The 13,341-nt window shown below is 46.9% G+C and overlaps 1 protein-coding gene across 1 annotated transcript in view; it reads right to left on the bottom strand.

Annotated features, from left to right (window-relative positions):
- Positions 1–13,341, bottom strand: part of LOC120061901 (protein diaphanous homolog 1-like) — a 67,908-nt gene that overhangs the window by 8,256 nt on the left and 46,311 nt on the right. Inside the window, exons 4-9 of the mRNA XM_039011679.1 lie at positions 12,320–12,421; positions 11,993–12,207; positions 11,656–11,859; positions 10,636–10,852; positions 10,402–10,520; positions 9,691–9,807 (exon numbers count right to left, since the gene is read on the bottom strand). Of these exons, the coding sequence (XP_038867607.1) occupies positions 9,691–9,807; positions 10,402–10,520; positions 10,636–10,852; positions 11,656–11,859; positions 11,993–12,207; positions 12,320–12,421 (974 nt within the window). The remainder of the gene's footprint in view (positions 1–9,690; positions 9,808–10,401; positions 10,521–10,635; positions 10,853–11,655; positions 11,860–11,992; positions 12,208–12,319; positions 12,422–13,341) is intronic.

Below are 13,341 nucleotides of genomic sequence, written 5' to 3'. Positions count from 1 at the left end.
TCCGGTTGGCTGAGAAAGAGAGATAGAGAGAGAGAGAGAGAGAGAGAGAGAGAGAGAGAGAGAGACAGAGACAGAGACAGAGACAGAGAGAGCGGGACAGAGAGAGAGACAGAGAGAGAGAGAGAGAGAGAGAGAGAGAGAGAGAGAGAGACAGACAGACAGAGGTCAGACAGGTCATTTCAGGGATTGGTCATATTGTGTTACCAGACAAGCGGCAGAGGGACAGTGGAGACGGGGGTCAGTTCAGTACAGGCTAACAGCTCAGTACTAGCAAACCAAACGTCTCACTGCAAACAACCAGCCAGCGGCACTCTATTTCTTATGTAGTGCACAACTTTTGACAAGACTCCATAGGGATCTAATTAAAAGTAGTGCACTATGTAGGGAATAAGGTGCAATTTGGGATGCAGAGGCAGAGACTGACTCGCCCCAGGCCCAGGCAGGCTGTCTTCAGGAATATACCGTCTGTTGATACTGGTCAACAGGACCCACACATGAACAAGCCTGTATTCACTGGTGACGCACGCACACACAAAACTACAGTTGAAGTCAGAAGTTTACATACACCATTCCTGACATTTAATCCTAGTAAAAATTCCCTGTATTACGTCAGTTAGGATCAGCACTTTATTTTAAGAATGTGAAATGTCAGAATAATAGTAGAGAGAATGATTTATTTCAGCTTTTATTTCTTTCATCACATTCCCAGTGGGTCAGAAGTTTACATACACTCAATTAGTATTTGGTAGCATTGCCTTTAAATTATTTAACTTGGGTCAAATGTTTCAGGTGGTCTTCCACAAGCTTCCCACAATAAGTTGGGTGAATTTTGGCCCATTTCTCACGACAGAGCTGGTGTAACTGAGTCAGGTTTGTAGGCCTCCTTGCTCGCGCACACTTTTTCAGTTCTGCCCACAAATTTTCTATAGGAATGAGGTCAGGGCTTTGTGATGGTCACTCCAATACCTTGACTTTGTTGTCCTTAAGCCATTTTGCCACAACTTTGGAAGTATGCTTGGGGTCATTGTCCATTTGGAAGACACATTTGCGACCAAGCTTTAACTTCCTGACTTGTCTTGGATGTTGCTTCAAGATTTCCACATTATTTTCCTCCCTCATGATGCATCTATTTTGTGAAGTGCACCAGTCCCTCTGCAGCAAAGCACCCCCACAACATGATGCTGCCACCCCCATGCTTCACGGTTGGGATGGTGTTCTTCGGCTTGCAAGCCTCCCCCTTTTTCCTCCAAACGTAACGCTGGTCATTATGGCCAAACAGTTCTATTTTTGTTTCATCAGACCAGAGGACATTTCTCAAAAAAGTATGAGCTTGTCCCCATGTGCAGTTGCAAACCTTAGTCTGGCTTTTTATGGCAGTTTTGGAGCAGTGGCTTCTTCCTTGCTGAGCTGCCTTTCAGGTTATGTCGATATAGGACTCGTTTTACTGTAGATATAGATACTTTTGTACCTGTTTCCTCCAGCATCTTCACAAGGTCCTTTGCTGTTGTTCTGGGATTGATCTGTCACACACACACACACAATGTGACTGAGAACACACACAGTTGGATGTAGGTGTGTGTGTGTGTGTGTATGTGTGAGTTTAGAGCAGTCAGTGAGATGCAGTATTGTATTCTGGTGTTGACCTGGTAGCTAGCAAACACACACACACACACACACACACACCACACACACACACACACACACACACACACACACACACACACACACACACACACACACACACACACACACACACACACACACGCGCACACAAAAGCAGGTCTCCAGCACTAGCTATGACAGGGACAGCACTGAGTCTGGGGAGGAAGAGGAGGAGAGAGGGATCAGTCAGAGGAAGATGGAGAGATACATTAGCGGTTATGTAATTCAGTCCATTTCACTTGATCAGTACTCGGCTTCACAGAACGTCATCAATGCTGACGAAAACAGGCAGCCAGGGCTTTAAATTAGCATCCAGGCCAGGTGGTTCAGAACAGAGAGATTTCACAGTCACACACACTAATTAGACATTATGCAAATGACCCTGATAGATGAGAGAGGTACAGATCAGAGCCAGGCCCAGAAACCCAACATGAGAAGAAATTTCAAAGGCTGTCAATTCTGCGGAGTCCTCCACGCCACTCTCCCCAGGAGAGAACGAAAGAGGAAAGAAAGGGGTTGATGACTAGAACCACAGTGAGCTAGGGAGAGAGAGGTCTACAACTGTAAATAGAGGATTCAGAATAAAGACTAAACCACTAATCAGAGAATCAGGGAGAGGACACTGGTTTGGGGGTCGGAGAATCAGGGAGAGGACACTGGTTTGGGGGTCAGAGAATCAGGGAGAGGACACTGGTTTGGGGGTCGGAGAATCAGGGAGAGGCACTGGTTTGGGGTCGGAGAATCAGGAGAGGACATGGTTGGGGGTCGGAGAATCAGGGAGAGGACACTGGTTTGGGGGTCGAGAATCAGGAGGACACTTGGGGGTCGGAGAATCAGGGAGAGGACACTGGTTTGGGGGTCGGAGAATCAGGGAGAGGACACTGGTTGGGGGTCGGAGAATCAGGGAGAGGACACTGGTTTGGGGGTCGGAGAATCAGGGAGAGGACACTGGTTTGGGGGTCGGAGAATCAGGGAGAGGACACTGGTTTGGGGGTCGGAGAATCAGGGAGAGGACACTGGTTTGGGGTCGGAGAATCAGGGAGAGGACACTGGTTTGGGGGTCGGAGAATCAGGGAGAGGACACTGGTTTGGGGGTCGGAGAATCAGGGAGAGGACACTGGTTTGGGGGTCGGAGAATCTGGGAGAGGACACTGGTTGGGGGTCGGAGAATCTGGAGAGGACACTGGTTTGGGGGTTGGAGAATCTGGGAGAGGACACTGGTTTGGGGGTTGGAAAATCAGGGAGAGGACACTGGTTTGGGGTCGGAGAATCAGGGAGAGGACACTGGTTTGGGGTCGGAGAATCAGGGAGAGGACACTGGTTTGGGGGTCGGAGAATCAGGGAGAGGACAATGGTTTGGGGGTCGGAGATCAGGAGGACACTGGTTTAGGGGTCGGAGAATCAGGGAGAGGACACTGGTTTGGGGTCGGAGAATCAGGGAGAGGACACTGGTTTGGGGTCGGAGAATCAGGGAGAGGACACTGGTTTGGGGGTCAGCGAATCAGGGAGAGGACACTGGTTTGGGGGTTAGTCAATTTCAGTTTAGAACGATATTGAGGATGATGTTGGTTAGAAGAGCAGATCAATTCCTGACTGATCAGGACAAAGCCCATCTGTGTTGATCGTAACCTAAACTGCTATCGTAACTAGCTCCTGGTGCTAGAGTAACTGGTTCTCCAGTCAGAGCTGAGAGGGGAGTTTGGCTCTGGGACTGAAGAGTTCTCTTCCCACCAGGAAATGAGATGTCTAGACAAGAACCCAGCACAATGCCTCAAAAACATGCTGCCTGTGTTCAATTTGTTTATAACTCTGTGTGTGAGTGTGTGTGTGTGTGTGTGTGTGTGTGTGTGTGTGAGAGAGAGAGTGTGTGCCTGAGTGAGTGTGTGTGCCTGAGTGAGTGTGTGTGTGTGTGAGAGAGAGAGAGAGAGTGTGTGCCTGAGTGAGTGTGTGTGTGTGCCTGAGTGAGTGTGTGTGTGTGTGCGTGAGAGGGGAGATGGGGACACAGGGAGTTTAAAGATCATCTGCGACACATTACACAATATGGGAGTCTTCATAATTACTAACAGATGAGGAAAGTCACTTATTGTGCCAGTGAGAGGTTTCATGTTTGTGTCGGGGAGGGGGAGGGAGAGGTAGAGTGTGTGAGTGTGTAGAGTGTAGTGATTGTGGTTGTACGTATGTATTGGTGTAGAGTGTGCATAGTAGTCTAGTATTGAGGTTGGTCTATAGTCATGTGTCTGTGTAGAGGTCTATAGTCATGTGTCTGTGTAGAGGGAGAGGTCTATAGTCATGTGTCTGTGTAGAGGTCTATAGTCATGTGTGTGTAGAGGTCTATAGTCTGTGTCTGTGTAGAGGGTCTATAGTCATGTGTCTGTGTAAAGAGGTCTATAGTCATGTGTCTGTGTAAGAGAGGTCTATAGTCATGTGTCTGTGTGAGGTCTATAGTCATGTGTCTGTGTAGAGGGTCTATAGTCATGTGTCTGTGTAGAGGTCTATAGTCATGTGTCTGTGTAGAGGTCTATAGTCATGTGTCTGTGTAGAGGGCGATAGTCATGTGTCTGTGTAGAGGTCTATAGTCATGTGTCGGTGTAGAGGTCTATAGTCATGTGTCTGTGTAGAGGTCTATAGTCATGTGTCTGTGTAGAGGTCTATAGTCATGTGTCTGTGTAGAGGTCTATAGTCATGTGTCTGTGTAGAGGTCTATAGTCATGTGTCTGTGTAGAGGTCTATAGTCATGTGTCTGTGTAGAGGGAGAGGTCTATAGTCATGTGTCTGTGTAGAGGGAGAGGTCTATAGTCATGTGTCTGTGTAGAGGGAGAGGTCTATAGTCATGTGTCTGTGTAGAGGTCTATAGTCATGTGTCTGTGTCTGTGTAGAGGTCTATATCATGTGTGGTAGAGTCTATAGTCATGTTCTGTGTAGAGGAGAGGTCTATAGTATGTGTCTGTGTAGAGGTCTATAGTCATGTGTGTGTAGAGGTCTATAGTCATGTGTCTGTGTAGAGGTCTATAGTCATGTGTCTGTGTAGAGGTCTATAGTCATGTGTCTGTGTAGAGGTCTATAGTCATGTGTCTGTGTAGAGGTCGATAGTCATGTGTCTGTGTAGAGGTCTATAGTCATGTGTCTGTGTAGAGGTCTATAGTCATGTGTCTGTGTAGAGGTCTATAGTCATGTGTCTGGTAGAGTCTATAGTCATGTTCTGTGTAGAGGTCTATAGTCATGTGTCTGTGTAGAGGTCTATAGTCATGTGTCGTGTAGAGGTCTTACAGTGTCTGTGTAGAGTCTATGTCATGTTCTGTGTAGAGGGAGAGGCTATAGTCATGTGTCTGTGTAGAGGGAGAGGTCTATAGTCATGTGTCTGTGTAGAGGGAGAGGTCTATAGTCATGTGTCTGTGTAGAGGGAGAGGTCTATAGTCATGTGTCTGTGTAGAGGGAGAGGTCTATAGTCATGTGTCTGTGTAGAGGGAGAGGTCATAGTCATGTGTCTGTGTAGAGGTCTATAGTCCTGTTTCTGTGTAGAGGTCTATAGTCATGTGTGTGTAGAGGTCTATAGTCATGTGTCTGTGTAGAGGTCTATATCATGTGTCTGTGAGAGGTCATAGTCATGTGTGTGTAGAGGTCTATAGTCATGTGTCTGTGTAGAGGGAGAGGTCTATAGTCATGTGTCTATGTAGAGGGAGAGGTCTATAGTATGTGTGTGTAGAGTCTATAGTCATGTGTCTGTGTAGAGGTCTATAGTCATGTGTCTTTGTAGAGGTCTATAGTCATGTGTCTGTGTAGAGGTCATAGTATGTGTCTGTGTAGAGGTCTATAGTCATGTGTCTGTGTAGAGGAGAGGTCTATAGTCATGGGTCTGTGTAGAGGGAGAGGTCTATAGTCATGTGTCTGTGTAGAGGAGAGGTCTATAGTCATGTGTCTGTGTAGAGGGAGAGGTTATAGTCATGTGTCTGTGTAGAGGGTCTATAGTCATGTGTCTGTGTAGAGGTCTATAGTCATGTGTCTGTGTAGAGGTTATAGTCATGTGTCTGTGTAGAGGTCTATAGTCATGTGTCTGTGTTAGAGGTCTATAGTCATGTGTCTGTGTAGAGGGAGAGTCTATAGTCATGTGTCTGTGTAGAGGTCATAGTCAGTGTCTGTGTAGAGGGAGAGGTCTATAGTCATGTGTCTGTGTAGAGGGAGAGTTTAGTCATGTGTCTGTGTAGAGGTCTATAGTCATGTGTCTGTGTAGAGGAGAGTCTAGCATGGTCTATGTAGGGGAGAGGTCTATAGTCATGTGTCTATGTAGGCTAGTATGTGTTGTGTAGAGGAGAGGTCTATAGTCATGTGTCTGTGTAGAGGGAGAGTTCTATAGTCATGTGTCTGTGTAGAGGGAGAGTTCTATAGTCATGTGTCTGTGTAGAGGTCTATAGTCATGTGTCTGTGTAGAGGGAGAGGTCTATAGTCATGTGTTATGTAGAGGTCTATAGTTATGTGTCTATGTAGAGGTCTATAGTCATGTGTCTAGGTAGAGGTCTATAGTCATGTGTCTGTGTAGAGGGAGAGGTCTATAGTCATGTGTCTGTGTAGAGGGAGAGGTCTATAGTCATGTGTCTGTGTAGAGGTCTATAGTCATATGTCTGTGGAGAGGTCTATAGTCATATGTCTGTGTAGAGGTCTATAGTCATGTGTCTGTGTAGAGGTCTATAGTCATGTGTCTGTGTAGAGGGAGAGGTCTATAGTCATGTGTCTGTGTAGAGGGAGAGGTCTATAGTCATGTGTCTGTGTAGAGGGAGAGGTCTATAGTCATGTGTCTGTGTAGAGGGAGAGGTCTATGTCATGTGTCTGTGTAGAGGATAGGTCTATAGTCATGGTCTGTGTAGAGGAGAGGTCTATAGTCATGTGTCGTGTAGAGAGGTCTATAGTCATGTGTCTGTGTAGAGGTCTATAGTCTGTGTCTGTGTAGAGGTCTATAGTCATGTGTCTGTGTAGAGGGAGAGGTCTATAGTCATGTGTCTGTGTAGAGGTCTATAGTCATGTGTCTGTGTAGAGGGAGAGGTCTATAGTCATGTGTCTGTGTAGAGGGAGAGTTCTATAGTCATGTGTCTGTGTAGAGGTCTATAGTATGTGTCTGTAGAGGAGAGGTCTATAGTCATGTGTCTGTGTAGAGGGAGAGTCTATAGTCATGTGTCGTGTAGAGGTCTATAGCATGTGTTGTGTAGAGGGAGAGGTTCATAGTCATGTGTCTAGTAGAGGGAGAGGTCTATAGTCATGTGTGTGTAGAGGGAGAGGTCTATAGTCATGTGTTGTGTAGAGGGAGAGGCTATAGTCATGTGTCTGTGTAGAGGTCATAGTCATGTCTGTAGAGGTCTATAGTCATATGTCTGTGTAGGGAGAGGTCTAAGTCATATGTCTGTGTAGAGGGAGAGGTCTATAGTCATGTGTCTATGTAGAGGTCTTATAGTCATGTGTCTGTGTAGAGGGAGAGGTCTATAGTCATGTGTCTGTGTAGAGGTCTATAGTCATGTGTCTATGTAGAGGTCTATAGTTAGTGTCTTTGTAGAGGTCTATAGTCATATGTCTGTGTAGAGGTCTATAGTCATGTGTCTGTGTAGAGGTCTATAGTCATGTGTCTGTGTAGAGGAGAGGTCTATAGTCATGTGTTGTGAGAGGTCTATAGTCATGTGTCGTGTAGAGGGAGAGGTCTATAGTCATGTGTCTGTGTAGAGGAGAGGTCTATAGTATGTGTCTGTGTAGAGGTCTATAGTCATGTGTCTGTGTAGAGGTCTATAGTCATGTGTCTGTGTCGAGGTCTATAGTCATGTGTCTGTGTAGAGGTTATAGTCATGTGTCTGTGTAGAGGTCTATAGTCATGTGTCTGTGTAGAGGGGAGGTCTATAGTCATGTGTCTGTGTAGAGGTCTATAGTCATGTGTCTGTGTAGAGGTTATAGTCATGGTCTGTGAGAGGTCTATAGTCAGCGTCTGTGTAGAGGGAGAGGTCTATAGTCATGTGTCTGTGTAGAGAGGAGCAGCAGACAGTGTGTTGGTTATAGCAGATCCCAGCTGGAGCAGCAGACAGTGTGTTGGTTATAGCAGATCCAGCTGGAGCAGCAGACAGTGTGTCTGGTTATAGAAGCTCCCAGCTGGAGCAAGAGCAGTGTGTCTGGTTTTATAGAAGCTCCCAGTGGAGCAGCAGACCGTGTGTCTGGTATAGAAGCTCCCAGTGGAGCAGCAGACAGTTGGTCTGGTTATAGCAGCTCCCAGCTGGCAGAGCAGACAGTGTGTCTGGTTATAGCAGCTCCCAGCTGGAGCAGCAGACAGTGTGTTGGTTATAGAAGCTCCCAGCTGGAGCAGACAGTGTGTCTGGTTATAGAAGCTCCCAGCTGGAGCAGCAGACAGTGTGTCTGGTTATAGCAGCTCCCAGCTGGAGCAGCAGACAGTGTGTTGGTTATAGCAGCTCCCAGCTGGAGCAGCAGACAGTGTTGTCGGTTATAGCAGCTCCCAGCTGGAGCAGCAGACAGTGTGTCTGGTTATAGAAGCTCCATGCCTCCCAGGGGACAGGCAACACACGATTCCCATAACAAACCTTTGTGACAACTGCTCTCAAAGCAGAAAGGGCAGTGTGGTGGGTGTGTGTTGTGTGTGTTGGTGTGGTGTGTGGGTTGTGTGTGTGTGTGTGTGTGTGTAGAGAGAAGGGGTTGGACTTGTCTAGATGGGGGTTTTGTTGGTCAGTAACTTTCAGGAAGTGTGTGTATGTGTGTATTGTTGAGGTGTACAGGGAGCCCCACGGTGAGGGAAGGTCTTTATTAGGGTACCCCCCTGTTAAAGGGCTGCTGCTGAGGAGAGAGTGTGCTCTGTTGTGACTGGCCCTTTATGTGTGTCTATTGTGATTGGTGTTGTATTTGGAGTCTATGGTGTATCTGTGAGTCTATGGGTGTATCTGTGAGTCTATGGGTGTATCTGTGAGTCTATGGGTGTATCTGTGAGTCTATGGGTGTATCTGTGAGTCTATGGGTGTATCTGTGAGTCTATGGGTGTATCTGTGAGTCTATGGGTGTATCTGTGAGTCTATGGGTGTATCTGTGAGTCTATGGGAGCGCAGGTGTCTTCATCTCAGGGTATAGGAGTGTCAGAGGTGTCTGATTCTGTGACGCTCCCTAAGTCAAAAACACAGGTTGATTTATTCCCCAACTCCAGCACTCCCCCTCCCTTCCTCCAGTCTCTCCTTCATTTCACTCTCTTTTTTCAAACTCAGATTCATCCGTGGAGGGAGAGAGACATCTAGTGTCCGGTTTTTTAAAGTTAAAAATCACAAACTTGCTGATAAGCTTGATTCATGTGCGATATTTTCATGAAAATGCATCAGACTGAAGACTCCTTAAGTTGATGTTGTTTGTTTAACCATCTGTCTGTAGTCCCTCCGTCCATTCGCCTGTGTGTGAGTCAGAGTCAGTCACTGTTTGACATTCTAGACATTCCCAGTTCAGACAGTGTTCCCAGCCAAGCATCAGTGTTCTCGCTCTCAACACACATCTCTTTCTCTCCCACTCATTTCTACACCCCCCCCCCCCCCACCATGTCTCTTGCTCTATAATTTCCAAACAATATCCCTCCCATCATGGTTCAGCTCCATCGTGTTGAGAGAACGGTTAGCAGGGGAGAGGTGGGGAATAAGAGAAAGATTCATAGACACTGCCACGTGGGGAGGTCAGGGACACAGCCAGGCTGAGAGAGGTGGAGGGTGAGGGGGATGGAGGGTGAGGGGTGAGCACCGCTACAGAATCCATTCTAGGAACACTGGAGGAGAAACACTGACATCTAAAGTCACATCTATGTATGTGTGAGTGATTCTAGGAAACTGCTTCTTCTAAATAAAGACCACTGACAATAAGAGAAGGAAGAAAACTGTGAGTGACGGATACCTCCTCTCTCATCCCTCCCCTCTCATCCCTCCCCTCTCATCCCTCCCCTCTCATCCCTCGCTCCAAAATGAAACACGTCTGTCTCTGGTGTGTGTGTGTGTGTGTGTGTGTTGACGTCCATTCCCTTACCTGACCATGTAGTCGTTGCGGATGAGCAGCAGGTGCTGCATCAGAGACAGGAAGTGTGTTTCAGCCTTGGAGTCTTTGACGGTGTTCATCACCATCTGGAACACCTCCATCACGTCAGTAGCACCACACGTTAAGCACAACAACCAGAGGTCAGAGGGTCAATGGAACACAGACATACTTCAGTCTCAATTTACCCTAGTGCAACAACTTTGATCATTCAATGAGAGGAGGGGACACAGGGGATGATGTATGTGCAGTTATCAATGTACATGAAATAATATACAAATGTAAAAGCCTAAGAGCTCAAAGCTGTTTAACAGTTTGGTACAATACGTTTTTGATCAAATGATAGTTCATTCCTTATTAGTTTATAACTGTGATCAAATGTGTCAGAACCAAATCAATCAAGGTAAAATAAAAGCACTGTGGAAATCCTTGTGCTTTTGTGTGAGAAAAGATGGCACCTTGGAGCCACCTGGTGGTGAAACGAAGGAATGTACATTAGAGGACAGTGACTTCCTGTGTAATAGGGGGCTAACCTAAGGCACCCTATTCCTTATATAGGGCACTAAAGGCCCTGATAAACAGCAGGACGTTACAGGGAACAGGGTGCTATTTGATACAGCCATACTATTAACTCCTGTCACTGAGACAGCTGAACAAGCCGCCCTATATAGAGGGACTATTTGAGCCTCTGAAGCGGAAGGATATTCCATCTCAACACGCACGTCGTTGAGGCGGGCCTGGAGTTCTTCAGAATCATCCTCAGCCTGGTCGTCAAAGACACTGAGCTGCACCCTCAGCTCCTCATTCTCTATGGTCCGAATCTCCTACAGGAGAGACGGAGAGGAGGGCCAATAAAAATCACCACACTTCTGAACATCAAGGTAAACATCAGTTTAGAATGGTTCAGAATCAGTTTGAGAGTGAGTGTGTGTGTCTCACCGTCAGCAGGTCTCGCAGGCCCAGTCTCAGCAGTTCTGAGCGGATGTGGATCCTGTAGTCCAGCTCTTCTCCTCGACTGATGAGAGCGTTGATGAGCTGCATACAGCCATTCTTCAGGCCGATGTTGGGCTTGTTCATACCAGAGAGGAGTGGCTGAAACCTCTCACTGTCCTGCTTCTCTGCCTCCTCAGTGACGGCCTCCAGAACACGCTCATGACTACAGGGAGTTACACATTAATACACAGAAACTCACACACATTAATACACAGAAACTCACACACATTAATACACAGAAACACACACACATTAATACACAGAAACACACACATTAATACACAGAAACTCACACACATTAATACACAGAAACTCACACACATTAATACACAGAAACACACACACATTAATACACAGAAACACACACATTAATACACAGAAACTCACACACATTAATAAACAGAAACTCACACACATTAATACACAGAAACTCACACACATTATACCAAACATTAAGAACACCTTCCTAATATTGAGTTGCATCCCCCCTTTTGCCCTCAGAACAGCCTCAACTCATCAAGGCATGGACTCTACAAGGTGTCAAAAGCATCCACGGGGATGCTGGCCGATGTTGACTCCAATGCTTCCCACAGTTGTGTCAAGTTGGCTGGATGTCCTTTGGGTGGTGGACCATTCCTGATACACACTGATACACACAGGAAACTGTTGAGTGTGAAAAACCCAGCATCATTGCGGTTTTTGACACAAACTGGCACCTACTACCATACCCCGTTCAAAAGCACCTCAATCTTTTATCTTGCCCATTCACCCTCTGAATGACACATACACAATCCAGATCTCAACGGTCACAAGGCCTAAAAGTCCTTATTTAACCTGTCTCCTCTCCCTCATCTAAGAAGTGACATCAATAAGTGATCGTAGCTTTCACCTGGATTCACCTGGTCAGTCTATGTCATGGAAAGAGCAGGTGTTCTTAATGTTTTGTACACACACACACGTACGTACAGGTTGTCAGGGTGTTCCAGGATGCAGATGGCCGAGAGCAGTTTGACCACATCCACCATCATGTGAGGGACTCTGGGGTTGATGGCTCGGACCAGCAGAGGGATGCCCTCGGCAGACGTCAACATGGCCTTCAGACCATACTTGTTGTTCATGAAGGCTTTGAGACAGCGCACAATCTCGTGTTGACACTTCACTCCCATATTCCTACACGACAGGAAGACAGGAGAGGTGAAGGTGCGTTACTGCATGGGCAAGGGTTTACATAGGAAACAGGGGACTAGCAGATCGACTGCAGAAGGCAACGGGTTGAAGGGGTAAGAGGGTGTTGATATCTTACGGGTACTCATCCTTCTCCTCCTGGATCTTCCTCATGATGTTGAGCAGCAGAGCCAGGCCCTCGTCTCCAAAGTTCTGCACCCAGCTGACTGGGTTGTTGTTGAGGGAGACCCGGAGAGACTCCAGACAACCCAGGAGCTGTGCGTCTCTGGGCTCCATCCTCAGCTCCTGGATGTACATCATGGCTGACCTGGAACACTCCTTCTGGCTCTGACCCTATCACACGCGTGGTATTAGTACATTGAGCATACACAGAGGACAAGTTACCGCTGTCCCAAGTCTACTGCTATACGGGTGTTATCCCAGTAACACAACTTTTGTTACTCACAGCTTTCGATGTGTGGAGGTACTGAGAAACCATCTCTCGTTTGATGGAGATGTCTTTCGCCCGCAGAGGCCGCTGCTTCTCGTCATTCAAGTTCATATCCACCTGGGGGGGGGTTGTAGAGTGAGCATCCCAAAACAGCCTACAGTTCACACACACTCGGTACACACTCATACACATCCTTTCTCTCTCACCAGCCTCTACAAAGTCAGTATCTCTGTGTTTAACCCTCTCTCTCACCAGCCTCTACAAAGTCAGTATCTCTGTGTTTAACCCTCTCTCTCACCAGCCTCTACAGAGTCAGTATCTCTGTGTTTAACCCTCCCTCTCACCAGCCTCTACAAAGTCAGTATCTCTGTGTTTAACCCTCTCTCACCAGCCTCTACAAAGTCAGTATCTCTGTGTTTAACCCTCCCTCTCACCAGCCTCTACAGAGTCAGTATCTCTGTGTTTAACACTCTCTCACCAGCCTCTACAAAGTCAGTATCTCTGTGTTTAACCCTCTCTCTCACCAGCCTCTACAGAGTCAGTATCTCTGTGTTTAACCCTCTCTCTCACCAGCCTCTACAGAGTCAGTATCTCTGTGTTTAACCCTCTCTCTCACCAGCCTCTACAAAGTCAGTATCTCTGTGTTTAACCCTCCCTCTCACCAGCCTCTACAGAGTCAGTATCTCTGTGTTTAACCCTCCCTCTCACCAGCCTCTACAGAGTCAGTATCTCGGTGTTTAACCCTCTCTCTCACCAGCCTCTACAGAGTCAGTATCTCTGTGTTTAACCCTCTCTCTCACCAGCCTCTACAGAGTCAGTATCTCTGTGTTTAACCCTCTCTCTCACCAGCCTCTACAAAGTCAGTATCTCTGTGTTTAACCCTCTCTCTCACCAGCCTCTACAAAGTCAGTATCTCGGTGTTTAACCCTCCCTCTCACCAGCCTCTACAAAGTCAGTATCTCTGTGTTTAACCCTCTCTCACCAGCCTCTACAAAGTCAGTATCTCTGTGTTTAACCCTCTCTCTCACCAGCCTCTA

Source organism: Salvelinus namaycush, chromosome 17, assembly GCF_016432855.1.
Source record: "Salvelinus namaycush isolate Seneca chromosome 17, SaNama_1.0, whole genome shotgun sequence".
NCBI lineage: Eukaryota > Metazoa > Chordata > Actinopteri > Salmoniformes > Salmonidae > Salvelinus > Salvelinus namaycush.
This window is presented reverse-complemented; position numbering and strand designations above follow the sequence as displayed.